Genomic DNA, 16,828 nt, shown 5'->3' on the forward strand with positions numbered 1-16,828 from the left:
GCTCGAGGGTATCCGGTGAGTCAGTGCCGCGCGACTTTGTCGCCGGGCGCGGCCTGGGCGATAATTAAAACGCTTTTACAAAACTGTAGGCAAACAGCGCTTAAGTGGCTGTCATTCGTTACCCCGTGGGCTGTGGCGAGTCGGTAAGTCGCTGAGCGAGCAATCAATCACCCTGCGCGTCCCCTCCCCCCGCCTTGCCCCTGCGAGCCATTACATTTCTATTTTGAAAGCTGCTTATTAAGCGGGGCCGGCCAGAAGAGACAGACAGGTTTCACGGTATAAAATATCGGGTTGCCGTGGTGGCAGCGACGGTTCCGTGTCGAGGTGTATAGCGATGGCTGAGCCAGCTGCGAGAGAGAAAGAGAGAGAGAGAGAGAAAGAGCGAGGGAGAGAGGAGCAGAGGACGAAATGGAGGCAGAGAGAGGCGAAGGGACGCTGGAAGGGTAGACGAAGGGGCGAGGAGAGGACGAGAGAGGGGATGGACGGCTGTAAAAGCGGTGAAATATCAAAGCCGGGATGGGAGCTGTCATCGTCGGGCCAACATCATGGGTGGCGTGTTGAATTAGAATGCCTTCCCACACCCCACACAGGGCCAAACCCCACCGCAATTCTCCTACCACAATCCCAACGAGGTAGCAACGGTGGGGATGGGACAGGAGAGGACAGGTTATGCACCCTGGTTCGTGGAAAAAGGAGGGGTAGACCCGGTGCCGCGTCGCCAGGCGGCGTTGCGCTCGCATTCCACTCCGCGCGGCGAACAGCTCCGTCGAGAGCTGCCACTATTTTCCTGGATTCCACTTGGTGTGCATCGTTTGCGTTTAATCGTTTCGTACCGACACACTGGGAGAGAGATCGATCAACCAGCGACCGTGCCCCGGAATACAACCCTCGAAACCACGTCCACGTAGACCGCCACCCCCTCGAGTTCCACCAACCCCCGGCTCGCGCACGGGTTCACGCGGTTTGTGCATACGGGACGACAGTTTTTTAGTGCAGTGACTGGCTTAACAAGTGAAACACCACAAATGGTTGTCCTCGAGGAAAGCGGTATGCTGACCACTGGACACAATCAATATCTACAACCGGATTATCTTTCTCCGCTTCCAACCACGGTTAGTATCGCCACGAAACAAATCAACCCCTACGATCGCTCGCTCCGTTTCAGAATTTCGTTCGAGGAGAGTTGTAGCTTAGCTTTTCTGTGATTCCAATTCTCGAGGGTAGAGCAGAGAGTTAGAGATGCTATTCAGTTTTCTGCGAAAGAAACCTTAACGAATTTCGTTCGAACCACCCCTTCGAGATAGACTGGTTCCTTGTTATCCGACGGTACTCGTTCACGTCCGACGGGTTGCTGTTCTCAAACGCTCGCGTCGAACTTCTCTCAGCTAAAAAACATAGTACGCGTCGTTAAGTAACGCAGGTGTTCGACTTTCTTTACAGTTGGACGCGAAGAAGAGTCCCTTAGCGTTGTTGGCGCAGACATGCAGTCAGATCGGCGCGGATTCCCCGACGAAGCCTCTGATCTCCCCGTTGGATAAGACCCCGAAAGGCATGAACGGCAGCGCGAACGCAAAGTCGCCGCCAGCTGCGAAACTGGAGCGGAGTACGCGCAGCAGCCCGTCGGACGGGAAGTCGTTGGCCTTCAAGCCGTACGAGACGAACGTGGTCTCGAAGAAGTCGTCTACCGACGAGGGTAGACCAGCGTCGAAAGCGAGTGTGCACAGTGTTAGTGGTCAGGACAGTGCCAGTGCGAGTGACAGTGGCCACGCGGAGAAGAAACCCTCTTCGGGAAACCGCACGCCCGTCGGACGGAAGTCAGCGTCGCCAGCGAGCCAAGCGACGGCCACGACAGCCGCCTCGGGCGATCGAAAAACGCCAGCAGACCGCGAGAAAACCGACGCGTCGCCTCGAAACAACAACGGCACCAGCCCAATAATCAGATCAGGCATGGAAATATTATCAGGCGGACACTCGAAAGACTCGAACCTTGGCGCGTACAAACCAAGCCTGCCAGGCTTCGCAGGCAACCCTCTCTGCTGTCCACCAGGCTTAGCAGAGAACCCAGCGTTCAGACCACCGTTCGCAGGCGCCTCTCCGTTCTCTCATCACCACGCAGCGGCAGCAGCGCTGTTGGGCTACCCGTCGAGCACTCCGACGGGCGGAAATCCGTACCTGAGCTACGCTCGCGTGAAGACGCCAGCAGGCGGCGAGGCGTTGGTCCCAGTCTGCAAGGATCCATATTGCACAGGCTGTCAATACAGCATGCACAGCGCGCAATTGATGATGAGCACTGGTACTTGCCCAAGCGGATGCACGCAATGCGACCATCAGAAGTACGGTTTGGCCATGGCGTTGTCGTCGTTTGGGCCCATGGCCCCGCCGTCGCTGTCCTACCCGTCCACGTTAACTGGTGGCAGGCCATACGTCTGCAACTGGATCGCTGGCGACTCTTACTGCGGCAAACGGTTCACCACGTCTGACGAGCTTCTGCAACATCTTCGCAGTCACACGAGTTTAACTGGCGGCGATCACGCGTCCTCTTCAGCTGGTCTGCTGGGCAACCCGCATCCGCATCCGTTGCTGTCGCCGTCGGCTGCTCTGCATCGCGCCAGTGGCGGTTCCTATCCGACGCCGTCGCTCAGTCCTCTCAGCGCTCGATACCATCCCTACGGGAAGCCGCCGACGGGACCGCTTCCTGCGTCCCTGGCTGCGTCCCCCTACAGCGCGTTCAACGCGCTTGGACCTTATTACTCGCCGTACGCGATCTACGGGCAACGGATCGGCGCTGCTGTGCACCCTTAAGCGGGTTTTGTCGACGTTGGTGCGTTTGGAGAACGTTTTGGTTCCGTTCCATGGTGTACCACGGGATTGTGCGAGGGATCGAGGAGGTTTGCCAAATCGACGGACGTTTACGGACTGTTCTGTGTAAATAATCGATGATCGTGTACAATATAAATTTATTTAAAAACAGATATCTATATATATATATAAATATACATATGCATATGCAATTTGTGTGTATGAATTCAAGATTACGCTCGATTCAAGTTTATAAATATACCTTCGACAGTTTAACGTCTCATCACGGAATATCATTCTCTCGCGGGATCATCTGTATCGACGTTCCTCGCTTCCTGATCGATCACGTTGGCGAGGAGGAACCACGTACGCCATGAGAATCGTTCGTGTGTTCTCGAGAGAGTACGTTCCACGAGGGTGGATCAGTTTTTTTTTTTTTTGAGAGAGAGGGAAGAGAAATTAGTGCTTCTTCAGACGAGGAACGAGGCTCGCATGTTTCTTGATTGTGTTCTCCACGAGTGATATGCAATTAGACTAACGAAAACAATGCTGGGTGTGTGTCTCGCTGGCTTGTGTGTCTGGGATGATCGACGGTGCGCGCGCGACCAGATCGTGCATGTTCTCTAATGTCCACAATGTAACTGTGATATTACGCTATTTTTTTCGAGGAAATAATAGGAGATAATATTAACGACGGTGGTATCTAAACAATATCTATAATATAAAAAAAAAAAAAAAGTATAACGTCTAAATTATTCCTATCGTTTGTATAAATAAGAGAGGGCGAAGCGTCTCTGTGAGTGTGGTCAGATTCCGGCGTCGAATTCGAATCGTTCCGTGGGGGAATAATATCATTTAAACGATCGTTTCGTGTCCGTTTCAAAATCGATTGGATTTCCATTTTCTATTGTACGAACCGTTCCGATTCAAGACTCACCACGTAGGATATACATATTATTTGCACTGTAAATATCTCTTGTAAATATCGTTGAGTTTCCATACCGCTTTAATAAAAACAATGTTTGTGGAATCATTAAAAAAAAAAATATCCGTCTACACGAATTCTCTTCACCTGGAAATTCTCCTGATTGCGCAAGATTATGCAAACGTCCTTTACCGTCGGTGAAAACGATCTCTGAACGAGTCAGTTTCCGCCTCGATCGCGTGTACCACGTTACTGGTCGTGAATATCGCTTCTGTCGAGAATTACTTCGTTTCTCTTAGTAATATCAAAGTGGTTTACTGTTTAGAATCGTTTAAATCGATCGTGTGACTCTCGCGACGCGACGGGGTTGTAAATTTCGCCAGATATCGAACGTTGCACGTCCCAGTTTATCATCACCTTGTGAATTACTTCTCAGTAACGATCATTACAAAAATCGATCGAGAATCAACACGATAAACGTGAATTCAACAGAACGGGGGTCGAAACGAAGTAAAAAACCCGTTTGGAGCAACGTAAAGTGTACCAGTGCCGACTAAACTCGAATCAGACGATGGTTCGCGCGAGTACTCGAGCCCAGATCGCCTAAAATGGCGCGCGTTCCGCGCGCAGGGACCTGAGATCGCCGCAGTGCCGACGGATGCGACGTCTCGCACAGCTGACGAGTGTCGCACGTCGCGGATGCCATCGCTGGCCACGCAGATCGACGCTTGTCAGGCGGAAACGTGATCGTGGAAGGCGACAAACGAGAAACAGAAGCGGCAGACGGTGGAAGGCGTCCGTCGTTTCCGATTCGCGCCGCCAGGGTGGCTCGCGGGGTCGCTGTTTGCGCGCAGGACCGTCGAGTCTCAATCCCTGGGGTGCACCCCAGCCAGAGTAAATTTATTTCTTTCATTACGGACGGAGCAGGTCGCGAGTTCTCGGATATCAGCGCTGCAAGGCGGGGCGCATAAATCTGCAGCCTAGTGTCGGAAGGAGGCGAAAAGGGGGACGACAGGGTGGCACTGCTCGCTTGGTGGGGAGGAAAACGCGAGGCGTGGGTGGCTCGAGGTTTTTAGACGCTCTTGGAGGGGGCTGAGACTTTCCTCTACCCTCAGCGAGCGTTGTTTCCATCGCCAGGGTGCCACGACAGGCGGTGGCAGCCTCAGCTGGCTCAGCAAAGTGAAATATTCGGTGATTTTAACCGTCCGGATGAATAGTTCCCTCGCGTCTCGCCTTCCCAGCTCGTTTCACGGATTGGAATTCATGTTATTTCGGTACAATTATGCGCGTCGTTGAATCTCAATTAGCGAGACGGGCTCGTTCTAACTCGAGTATTTACACGCGCGTGATTTAACCCCCTGCAAGATCGAATTTGCGAGCTGACTCTCGTTTGGAAATTTGTGGCCTGCGAGCGCCCAGCGGGAAGCGTCGTTGACGAATGTACGTCAATTACGCACGAGTAATCAAAGGAGGGGATCAATGAATTTTAATCGAAGCGTTTCGCGAGACTCGATGAAGATTCGTGGGAAATTTTTTAAGGCGAAGGAATTTTTTTTTTTTATGAAATTTCAATTTTGTCAATTATAGCATTGATCGTTCAGAATACGAGAGAAGCGATTATTCACTTTTGTCTCGCATCCTCGCGTAAAATTGCCACGTCAACGAACGTAATGATGCAGTCCTTTCACATTGCGAAACCCTAATAACACCTCGTCCTTTTTCTAAACGTTAATTACCACTTCGAGGCCTGGCGATCTAACCTCGCATTGGTCAATTAAGATTCTGATCTTCGATGTAGAGTCTCAGAATACACCCTCCACTAGATTTATCTAAAAAATTAGAAAAATCTGGAGCCTGTGCTCCAATTAAATTTCAAACAAATTTCTTAAGTCTCGTCTCGAGTTGCGTTGTTCACAATGGCCAAAGAAAATTCAAGGCTCGTCTCGATAATTTCTCGATCCTCTGTCGCAGTTTCGTTGGATTTAGCGAGAGATCGATGACAATTCTCCAATTAAATTTCAAACAAATTTCTTCACTTTCGTCTCGAGTTGCGTTGTCCACAATGGCCAAAGAAAGTTCGTCGCTGGTTTAACAAATTTCTTCAGTTTCGTCTCGAGTTCCACGCGTCGTCCACAATGGCCAAAGAAAATTCAAGGCTCGTCTCGATAATTTCTCGATCCTGTGTTGCATTTTCGTTGGATTTAGCGAGAGATCGATCGCAATTTTCAAACAAATTTCTTCACTTTCGTCTCGAGTTGCGTTGTCCACAATGGCCAAAGAAAGTCCTTCGCTGGTTTCGATAATTTCTCGATGCTGTGTCGCACTTTCGTAGGATTCAGCCTCGAGAGATGGATCTTAATTTCGTCGAGAGGAGGCTCGTTCAGGGTGAAATCTTTTTTCGTCGCTGGTGGAACACGCGTCGACGGAAGGACGCCTATCAGCCGGTGTACCCGGGCAGTCTTACGAGTCAGCGCAGACAATTTAGCACATCAATAACAGGCCGCAGATAAAAGCGGCCCATACATCGTGGCTGACGTATCGTTTGTAATAAAACACAAAGGGAGTCTAGCCGCCAGCGGCATCTGTGTACCGCGTTGCGCAGCCGTTCGTTCATTCTTGCTGTTATTAACAGGCCGTACATCGTGGATGTTTTCTACCTACCATCTCCCGCCGAGTCATACATCACCGTTGAATGCGCGACAGCAAAGAGCAACTATAATTCATCTATAAGCTACAGCCGATTCCCCTCGGCAGGAATTGTGGAAAGACGAAATCGATAGGTCAAACGTCGCTGAAGGGTTTACGATGTTCGCGCGCTTCTGTCGCGTTCAATTCTATTCCCCTCTTTCTTTTTTTTTTCTCTCCCAAGAGTTTTGCAAGATTTCATTCTAAGTGTAGATCGAATTTCTAGTGTTCTTCGCGATTTTGGAGGCTCGAGTCTGCTTTGGTTCCTCTTAGAATCGAGCGAAGACCATTTGACGCGAAAAATGTTTCTTTAGATTTTTAGAATAGCTCTTTAGATTTTTTTCGAGATGTCCGCCAGTTATTCTTCGCGTAGATCGAATTTTTAATGTTTCTTGCGATTTTGGTGACTCGAGTGTACTTTGGTTTCACTTGGAGTTGAATGAAGGCCATTTGACGCGAAAGCTACCCTTCCTCGATGGAAATGTAGATTAGAAAATTTTTTCTCTGCTCTCTTTCGAGTTTTCCAAGATGTGTGATTGTTATTTTAAGTGTAGATCGAATTTTTAATGTTTCTTACGATTTTGGCGAACTCGAGTGTCCTTTGGTTTCATTTGGAATTGAGTGAAGGCCATTTGACGCGAAAACTACCTTCCCTCGATGGAAATGTAGATTAGAAAATTCTATAATTCATAGAACAATGCTAGATTAATTGAAATATCGACAGTGCGGTATATAAACACCTTCTGAACCCCCATTTCCAACAATTTCATGGCGAGAGATGCATGGAAAAAATCGTGATGGCTGTTGTTGCAATCTCGACGATTTCAGTGTGCTTTGGTTTCATTTAGAATTGAAAGAAGAACATTTCCCAACGGAAACATCGATTTCAATTGCTAAAATCACTCTAGATTAATTGAAATATCGACAGTGCAGTTTCTAAACCCTTATTTTTGACAGTTTCGTGGCGAAAAGTAGACGGAAAGGCGCAGGATTTAGTTAGAGCCAGAACGAGCGAAGAAACGTGTTCGTCGATGAATATTAAAAGTGTAACTCGGTTATCGTTAGCCAAGACGCGGCGTTAGACGATAAACGCGGGCCAACAACCGCCTCGCCGATTTCATTTCTGAGCGGCGTCGTCCCCCGCTGGGCGATCGTGCCAGCGGCGCTGCACGGAAGAATCGTCCGCGGGACGGTGATGCATTATGCCCCCTTGTTACTTCCATTTACACCCAGCATGAACGCTGGCCACTGTTTGCGTATGAGCGCATTTCATTTCGATAATGCGACCTGCCCACGGCTCGCCCTTTCGAAACGCGGCTCCTCTGACGCGTTCTGGAGCGAATCGATTCATTCCGCGTCGTGTCTGTCTCTCGATAGACGAACCATACGGTTTTGTAGATTTAAATTAACCCAAGAGACCCTTTTTTTTAATTATTAACGATTTATATTTGAAAATATGAATCAATTTCTTCTATGTCCTGTCTGTTTCTTGATAGACGAATCATACGTTTCTGTGGATATAAATTAACCCAAGAGAGCCATTTTTTTTCATTATTGACGATTTATATCTGAGAATGTGAAACGTGAGTTTGCTTTGTAATTGCAAAGCTTAGTTTTTGAGATAAATCAGTGGAAGAAGGTTCGTCAGCACTGAATGTGATGAAGAAAGAGGGTAGTGTCTTGGGAATGGGGTTGCGAGTGATTAGAAATCTCCTTTGGAGAGAATTTTAAAAGTTTCTGAAAATGTGAAACACGAGCTTGCTTTGAAATCGCGAAGCTTAATTTTTGGGAAAACTCGAACAATTCCAACGCAGGAGATGAAGAAGCAGGGTAGAATCTGACGTATGAAGTTACGAGTGATTAGAAGTCTCTTTTAGGGAGGATTAAAAAAATTGAAAGATGTTAAAAGCGAGGAGAGCGAATTGTGCGAGAAGAGAATTATTTTTGGATCGCTCAGAAATCGTCTCGATGCGAAAAATCGTTTTCAGCTGCAGCGAACGGTGCTCGTAAAAGGTTCACGTCGGCCTCTAAATCAATTCCGCCTCGCGAATGTTATTATAAAACAGATTCTGGAAACGTGCATCTATTTTTCTCCGGCGTAGCATCCATCACGAAGCAAAGGTTAGACAGCTACTACATTATTTCCATCTATCACGCGGAGTCAAGAAGACGTCGTCCGTCTTGCTGACGAAGAGATATTGCGCTCGAAAACGTGTTTTAGTTGGATTTTTCTAACGGCACACAGAAAGAGAGACCAGTCGATATTTTGCTAAATTTAATGAAACATCGAGCTGACTGAGCGCTCCAATAAATTCTCTTTTAAATGTCGCCACTTCTATTCGCCTAATAATATAAATACAAAAAATGGGTGTATTCTTTGACTGAAAGTTCTATCAACATCTTCACTAAGATAATTACACGTTAGAGAATGCAATATTCGCGAACCAAATAGTACTTTTGCATTGCAAATATAGACTTGGATGACTGAGATCGTCAGCTAAAAATAATTAAATTTTAGCACCACTTCCAGTTTAATCCAACTTCAGCAGAGACGAAGAACGAAGGTCCACGATTCGAAGACGATACCTCGCGAGAGGTTTCACGTTGATCAAGCAGTCTGACCAACATTACAGACATTAGTCGAAGCCGTTTCATCGATCACCTAGCGTGACGGTTTCAACCCCTCCTGTTCTGACGTTCCTTCAAAGCATCGAGTAACATCGTCCGCGTATCCGCAGCTGTCACAGTGAGCTCGAAGCAGGCTCAGAGCTGAGGCAGAAGCGTAACAGAGGTGAGAAGTCGTCGCAACGAGCTCGAGCGGGAAACAAAAGAGGGTGGCGAAAGAAGAAACGCTGAGGAACGAAGAAAGGGGTGGTTGGTGGTGGGTTAAAGACGAAGTCGAGGGTGGAGAACAGAGGCGAGGGGTTCGAGTGTGCGCCACAGGGTGAAGACGCGCGCATATACACACACAGAGACAGAGAAAGGGTGAGAGGGGAGGAAACGCGACGGACCGGATGATGAATTAGCCGAGGTGACCTCTCGCGCGAAATCTCTCCTGCTAGCTCTCGCGGTAGGCAGCTCCCGTGATGTCGGACCCGAGATGATGGATCGCCCCGCGTCACGGAGCCATTCATCACCTCCATCTATCAGCCACCCCTTCACCTTGCTTTAGAAAGCGAGCATTCGACGGCTATCTACTCGCTTCGGATAGTGATTAATGTTGATCGGAGCGCACCCTGTTATTCGACCTCACTTCCATCTCTATCTTGCTCCTTCTCGTTCCTCGTCGACCTGTTCCTTTTCTTCCTCCCCTCGTGTTCACCTTCCACCGTGAAAGCGATCTCTGTCGCTCTCTCGCGAGCGTTGCTTTCGTCCGTCTCTTCGAGAACGACGCACGTCCACACGTCCCTGGACGGTGACTTCGTATTGACTATGCGCGTTCATCTTCTGGATCGACGGACAGCTCGTTGGGAACGCCGTAAAGGATGACCTTCCGCGGAGAGGCGAGCTCGATCTGCACTGCGTTTCCATCTAGCCTTCGATTTTTCTGGTACTGATACTGCTGGATGGGGAATTGAGACGTCCTTTCTTGGTGTTTCTTATAAGAAGTCTTCGTTCATTTTATGTTTCATTGATAGAGTTAATATCTGAGAGCTTTGACGAAATATCGAACGTGTCTTCTGAGCCATCCCTTCTTGGTCTTCTTACACCAAGTCTCGTCGATTTTACGTTTAATTGCTAGAATTAATATCAGAGAGCTTGACAAAATATCGAACGCGTTTTTCGATTTTCCAGTCACTGGTATATTTGGCTGTGGAATTGAGCCACCCCTTCTTGATTTTTCTTACACCCAGTCTCTTTAATTACTAGCGTTGATATCAGAGAATTTAACGAAATATCGAACGCGTCTTTCGATTTTCCAGTCACTGCTACATTTGGCTATGGAATTGAGCCATCTCTTCTTGGCTTTCTTACACCAAGTCTCATCGATCTTACACTTAATTGCCAGCGTTAATATTAGAAAGCTTCACGAAATATCGATCACAAGTGTCTTCTTTTAATCGTCAAAGCTACGAATCGATGAACACAGTATCCTACAGGTTCTTATAAGAAAAAATGATGGTCAATAAATAACAGTCATGTTTAATTACACGCGAGCGCACCCGTGCGACGCAGTGTCCGGCTCCTGACGTTATCCGAGGACCTCTCTCGATGCCAAGCACCAATCGTATCGCCGCGTACCGCGTTTCTGTCTAACCCAGGGAAATTTATACACAACGCGGTGGATATCTCCGCGTGCTGCCTCTTTCCAGGCCCGTGTCGCGAATGAAAAGCGCGCGGCATCGCGGATACGCGGCCGCCGCGAATTCCGCCGGGCAACGGACCAGGAAATCTTTACGAAACCTCGCGTGTACACCGTTGGGGATAACTAATTGTGGGGTCAGAGCCGATGTCAGGAATCTCCATAATACGACAGCGGCATAGCGATCAGCTGCGGGGAGGAGGACTCTCCTGCTGGCTCGAGAGGAGACCAGTCGTCCTCCTCTTCCCTCGAATCGCTGATAATGTTGCGCAACTTCTTAATGGGATAACCGTTTCTTTTTTTCTCGCGTGGATACCTCTTGCGTTAATCTCTCTTTCCAGCGTTCGATTAATAATCGCGAGAATTTTGTGAGTAATGACGATAATTGCTAGACGCTCTATGACTCTCCTTTCATCCTACAAAAGTGACTCCAATCGAGTGAAATATAAGAGAATAAAAGGTATGGAAATGCGAGACGTATGTTTAAATTCGTAGCAATGAGACGAACTTTCTTTCTTTTTTCTCGCGTAGATACCTCTTGCGTTAATCTCTCTTTCCAGCGTTCGATTAATAATCGCGAGAATTTAGTGAGTGATGACGATAATTGCTAGACGCTCCATGATTCTCGTTTCACGAATGCTAGACGCTCTGTGACTCTCCTTTCGTCCTACAAAAGTGACTCCAATCGAGTGAAATATAAGAGAATAAAAGGTATGGAAATGCGAGACGTGTTTTTAAATTCACAGCAACGAGACGAGCTTTCTCAAATAATTAACAAACGCCAGTGAATGGGACTAAATCGAAGAGATGCGATCTCTGTTTCTTCAGTGCTCGTATCCTCTTAATTCGAAGCTGTTAATCACTTTTAGTGGTCGAACTGTGATAAGAAATGGACTTAACGTTGCACTTTCACCTTGGATCGAACGCGTCGCGTGTTCCGCGGTGGCTAATTGAACGAGCGACGACGCATCGTGAAATGAATTCGCGTGAAAGTCTCGATGGCGGCTGCGGGAAGCATTTTTGCCTGGCGATCGAATTAATTTCGATCGCTGGGAAGACATTTCGTGCCGCGTCGTGACGTGGAAGAACCGCGGCTCGGTCTCTAGCCCCTCTATCCGGCAGCATGCCACGCTTGTAATTACGTTAAATTATTGGATCGAACATGAACGAGCGAGTTATCTCTCAATCTAGCCGACCACAAAGGGGCCGACCGAGTAATTGTGATTGGTGGAACGGAGCCGACTGACGGGAGCCCTCAGCTTATTCGTTCTACCGTCGCGATGTACATAAAATCTACTTCTGACAGGGTTTATCGTGCCTTTTTCTTCTCTTTTTTCTTTTAAACCACTCACATTGACTGCCACGAGGTTCACATTTCATACGTGGACGTAAACCAATTTATTTGGAGAATTATATTTCAAAATTTCTTAGCGAAAATTAAGAAAATGATCGCTTCTATTTGAATAGTGCGCTCGATACCAAAATGGCCGCTCGAATTCCAATATGGCGTCGAGTAGAACTTCCACTATCCCTCGAACTTCGCTAAACCACAAATTCCTTTAATTTGCCTCGAATTTCGTTCCTATTGTGATCTTCATCGACTTGGTTCCCCAGCCAAGAAAGCACAGATCAGTCTCCTCTATTTTAAATTAACAACCCTCGCTAATTCGTTCTTCCATCGCGACGTGCATAAAATCTACTTCTGACAGGGTTTATCGTCCCTCTTTCTTCTTTTTTTTTCTTTCAAACCACTCACATTGACTGCCATAAGGCTCATGTTTGATCCACGGATGGAAACTTAAGAAAACGATCATTTTTAAATGAATAGCGCGCGTGATACCAAAATGGACGCTCGAACTCCACGATGGCATCGAGTGAAACTTCTACTATTTTAATTAGCCCCGAATTTCGTTCTCCAGCAAAGGAAACACAGATCAGTCTCCACTATTTTAAGCCAACAACCCTTGCAAACTATTTAAATTTCATCGAACCTCGCTAGAGAATCGCGCGCGCTACCAAAATGGCCGCTCGAACTCGAAAATGGCGTCGATCAAACCTCTCACTGTCTCTCGAACTTCGCTAACCCAAAGCTTCCTTCAATTAACCCCAAATTCATTCCTATTGCGATCTTCATAGCCTTCACTCCCCAACCAAGAAAGCACACATCACTTTCCTCAATTTCAAACCAACAACCACCGATTTCAAACTATTTCAATATCTTCGAGCCACTAGAATCGCGCATCAGAACGAGTACATCCACGACTGGGGAATTACGAGCTCTCCTCCTTTGTCTCTCTCGAACCTCGAATCGCGGTCCCGTAATTTCCAAGTAAAATGTCCGCGACAAAAGCTGTGCAACGAGACGCGACTCGAGAGGAAGTCGCGGACGCCAGGTCAGATGGGACATTGATGAGGAAACTTCGGTTGGTTATAGCCGTGGCTGGGTGATAAGGAGCCAAGGAGTTCCTAAGTAAGGAGGAGGTATGGCGGGTGTTTGCGGAGGGGTTAAACCCGAGCTATCTTCCTGGCTCGCGTTATCCAACGAGCTCGCGTACATCCGGGCCAGGGGATGGATACACCCTCGTCTGTGTGGCGCGCCTTATCGCGTCGTTCTACAATCTAAATACAAGGAATTAGGAAGGATCGACGGCAGCCTCGTCTTAATGAACCGCGACGTTCTCCAGTCGACTGACAATCGCTAGACTGGATCGATCGAGCAAATAGAAATTGCAATTAAGTCTCGAGGCTCTCTGATTCCACGGATAAGGCTGAGAAAACGGTTAAACAGTTACAAAATCGCTATCTAGGCAATGGATTCTCAGCCCAGGGATCTTCAAATCGTAAATTTCTTACTCTTGATTTCCTAGCGCTCTGATCGCTCCATAAATTAACGCGTCGGCCAATAGCGTCGCCTGGACTTATCGCCTGGTGGAATTACTTTGTAAAACGCCTCGAGCGTGTATTTCAGGCTGTCGTAGATACGAGACAACGAGAGACGACTGGCGCAGGTTGAACAGGGATCGATGTACAGTTACGTTTTAATCGAGAGCCCCGATTACGCGAGTGGTACAGCCGCTGAGCCACGACGCACGTCCCTGCTGCTCGTAATCGCGTTCGTATCGTCGTCAAGCGTCCCGACACTTATTTCATTAGCGTCAAATAGAATTATACAAGCCGCAGTCGGTGCGAGTCAACTCGCAGGGGTGTGCGCGCGGTCTAAGTGATTCCGAGTACGGCGATTCAATTGCTGGCTCGAACGAATTCCGAGTAAGGAGGAAGCGGACCCGTCAAACTGTTAACTGAACGACGCTCGACACTTGCACGCCTCTATCGTTCCTCGAAAGCCATTTTTCGAAAGCAATCGAACGTGCTCGGAGCTCTTAAATCGAGATCAGAAGCCGCGGATCTCGAAGCACAAATTTATCGATCCATAACAGACTGTTCGTAATACTCGCGAGCGTATATATCTCGTTCTTTAAATTGGCGTAAACGTCGCAGGTAAAAGCGAGCTGGAACGGATTCGATTAAAATCGACAGCGACGCGCGGTCGCGTTTTAAAAGACGCGAGGGCCCTCCTCGCGCTCTCTCGTTCGCGGGGCCGTAAAATTTTCGGCTTTACGAGCGCGCTCGTTAAACCTAATGATTCATTTCCGACTACAGCCAGATGTAATCTATCCGCTGATATTTACGGTACTATTAACGCGCCGCTGAAGATTATGTCCCAGCGAGTATCGACGCGAGCTGTTACTCTCCATTATCCTCGAATACGGGCTAATTACATTTATGGAAATTGAACCAGCCGGTACCGCTGGCAAAAATCTACTTTATAACTCGATGGCGCGTCGATCGTTTGCGCGTGAAATGGCCGCGAGACTCGACTCCCGTTGGCGTCGCTAATAATCGAGCAAGACGAACGAAAGTGCGTAAACCGAGCGTGTCACTCGCGGTTTCCATTCGCGGTGATTTCCAGCAAACGATGAAACAATTTTCCACAATCGTACGAGAGATTACAATAATCGTTGGTAACGAGGCAACCCGAATTTCTAGCCTCTAATGACGTAACTGGTGATTCATTTCGACTTGTCAGCAGGTTGTTACGCTGTCTGGCAACCCAGGCGTATTCTGAAATCGAATAAATTAGCAGTTACACGTCGCGTGGTATTTTATATCGCCGGCGAGGTATCGTCGTGTAAAGAGGAGAGTCTGAGATGGCTCGAGAAAGAGAGAGAGAGAGAAAGAGGAAAAGAAAAGAAGAGGAAAGAAGCGGGTTCTTTATAATCGCCTGAAATGGACGTTCATTTGAAATTCAACGGGTGGATCCTCCTCGCGAGGCTTCGTTTGTTGCGTGCCCGTGTGCCGTAGTGAGAGAAAGTCGGTGAATTACTGCCATAATTCACGGAGAATAATGAGGGCTTAATTAGCCACGTGATGTAATGCAGACGCGGTAGGAACGGAACGGAACGGAACGGAACGAGAGATACATCGTGTTGGCCAGGCGCTCGTAAACCAGCAATTCTTACGATTAATGCGGACATTGTATCTGCGTTGTATCTGCCGCGCTATGTTTATGAAGTGATTAGCCAGTAGGAACAGAAAAGTGCCCATTAAACTTTCGAATTAACGAGCGTGCGCTTTACGGATACGCCGCGCGAGTGACCGCCGACTGTTATTATTTTCCGCAGCTCCTTTATACACACTATTTCGAGGGACTGTAACGCGTCGAACACCGCGCGAGCAGAACTCTATATATCCGCGCTGCTATGATTTACAGCCGCGTCGTTTACGTCCGCCAGTAATTAGCCAGGATGAGTAATCGCCTGGATTCCACGGAGCCGCGAGCCTCGAACGGTATTAATTATGTCCCGAAAAATAGAGACACCTTCGACGAAATTTGAATTTCCTCGAGAGGAGAGCCAGCTAAGCCTTCCAGCGATGGCTACGAACCGCCATTGAGGCGATCAAGAGTCGCGCAAGATCTTGGATGGAGATGCGAACAGTTAATTGTGTCTTCAAAGAAGAGACTTCTTCGAATTAAATCTCGAGCGATCGAGATATCCGCAAGATAGAGCGAGCTAAGCCTTCCAGCGATGGCTACGAACCGCCATTGAAGCGATCAAGAGTCGCACAAGATCTTGGATGGAGATGCGAGCAGTTAATTGTGTCTTCAAAGAAGAAACTTCTTCGAATTAAATCTCGAGCGATCGAGATATCCAGAAGATAGAACGAGCTAAGCCTTCAGCGATGGCTAAGAACTATCATTGAAGCGATCAAGAGACACAGAAGATCTCAGATAGAGTGGATTCAGCTGGATGAATTGCTTTGAACTAACTTTCGAGCGATCGAGATATAGAAAATCTCAGCTAGACGAATTTTTCCGCGCGAGTTACTAATTAATCATCGAAAAGAAGAAGCTGCTAGCGATCAGTATTGGTACGTGTTCTCCAAAATGGTGGCGCGTGTACGAGTTGATCACGCGAGGCTGCAGAAAACAAGCCTCCAGCGATGGCTACGAACTACCATCGAAGCGATCAAGAAACACAGAAGATCTCAGATAAAGTGGATTCAGTTGAATAAATTGCATTGAACTAACATACGAGCGATCGAGAAATCCAGATCTAAGTTAGACGAATTTTTACACGCGAGTTACTAATTAGTCTTCGAGAAGAAGAAGCTGCGAGCGATCAGTATCGGTACGCGTCGTCTTGAACGATGGTGGACGTGCGAGACGGTCACGCGAGGCTGCAGAAAACGCGTGACCAGCTGCGAGAGAGCGGCTCGCGACGACAGGACAGCCTGGCCGTAAAAATAATAGGGTTTCCAGGCGAAATAAATTGAGTTATTAACGCGACAGTATGACAATAAATTATGATGAAACGGTTCTGGGGGCAAAAAGGAACGGTCGGATGGCGGTTGGCGAAAGGTCGGACGGGGCTAACAGCGGTTGATTGCCGGTCGCTCGTTTGTCTCCATGTAGCCTGACAGGAACTATCCTGTCTAGAGTAACGTCAACCGTGGCCAGGCGAACGTGATTCGCCCTGTTTCTCGCTGGCCAGTCAGCTCCGTGGAAACTGGAGGAGGCCCACCGAACGAACGAACGAACACACGCGAGCGTTATT

At 48.0% G+C, this 16,828-nt stretch overlaps 2 protein-coding genes across 2 annotated transcripts in view; one reads left to right on the forward strand and one right to left on the reverse strand.

The window, feature by feature from the left end:
- Window positions 1-16,828, reverse strand: part of LOC143430437 (zinc finger protein Elbow) — a 219,128-nt gene that overhangs the window by 109,974 nt on the left and 92,326 nt on the right. The window lies entirely within an intron of this gene.
- Noc (zinc finger protein no ocelli) lies at window positions 968-2,827 on the forward strand. The gene is made up of 2 exons (XM_076906814.1): window positions 968-1,112; window positions 1,441-2,827. Exons 1-2 carry the CDS (start codon window positions 1,026-1,028, stop codon window positions 2,800-2,802), a joined length of 1,449 nt encoding a protein of 482 aa, XP_076762929.1. The 5' UTR covers window positions 968-1,025; the 3' UTR covers window positions 2,803-2,827.

This window comes from Xylocopa sonorina, chromosome 14 (genome assembly GCF_050948175.1).
Source record: "Xylocopa sonorina isolate GNS202 chromosome 14, iyXylSono1_principal, whole genome shotgun sequence".
NCBI lineage: Eukaryota > Metazoa > Arthropoda > Insecta > Hymenoptera > Apidae > Xylocopa > Xylocopa sonorina.

Coding starts and splice junctions, on each gene's coding strand:
- Noc (XM_076906814.1), top strand. CDS start 1,026: ATGGTTGTCCTCGAGGAAAGCGGTATGCTGACCACTGGACACAATCAA. Junction 1,113..1,440: donor TTTCTCCGCTTCCAACCACG/GTTAGTATCGCC, acceptor CTTTCTTTACAG/TTGGACGCGAAGAAGAGTCC.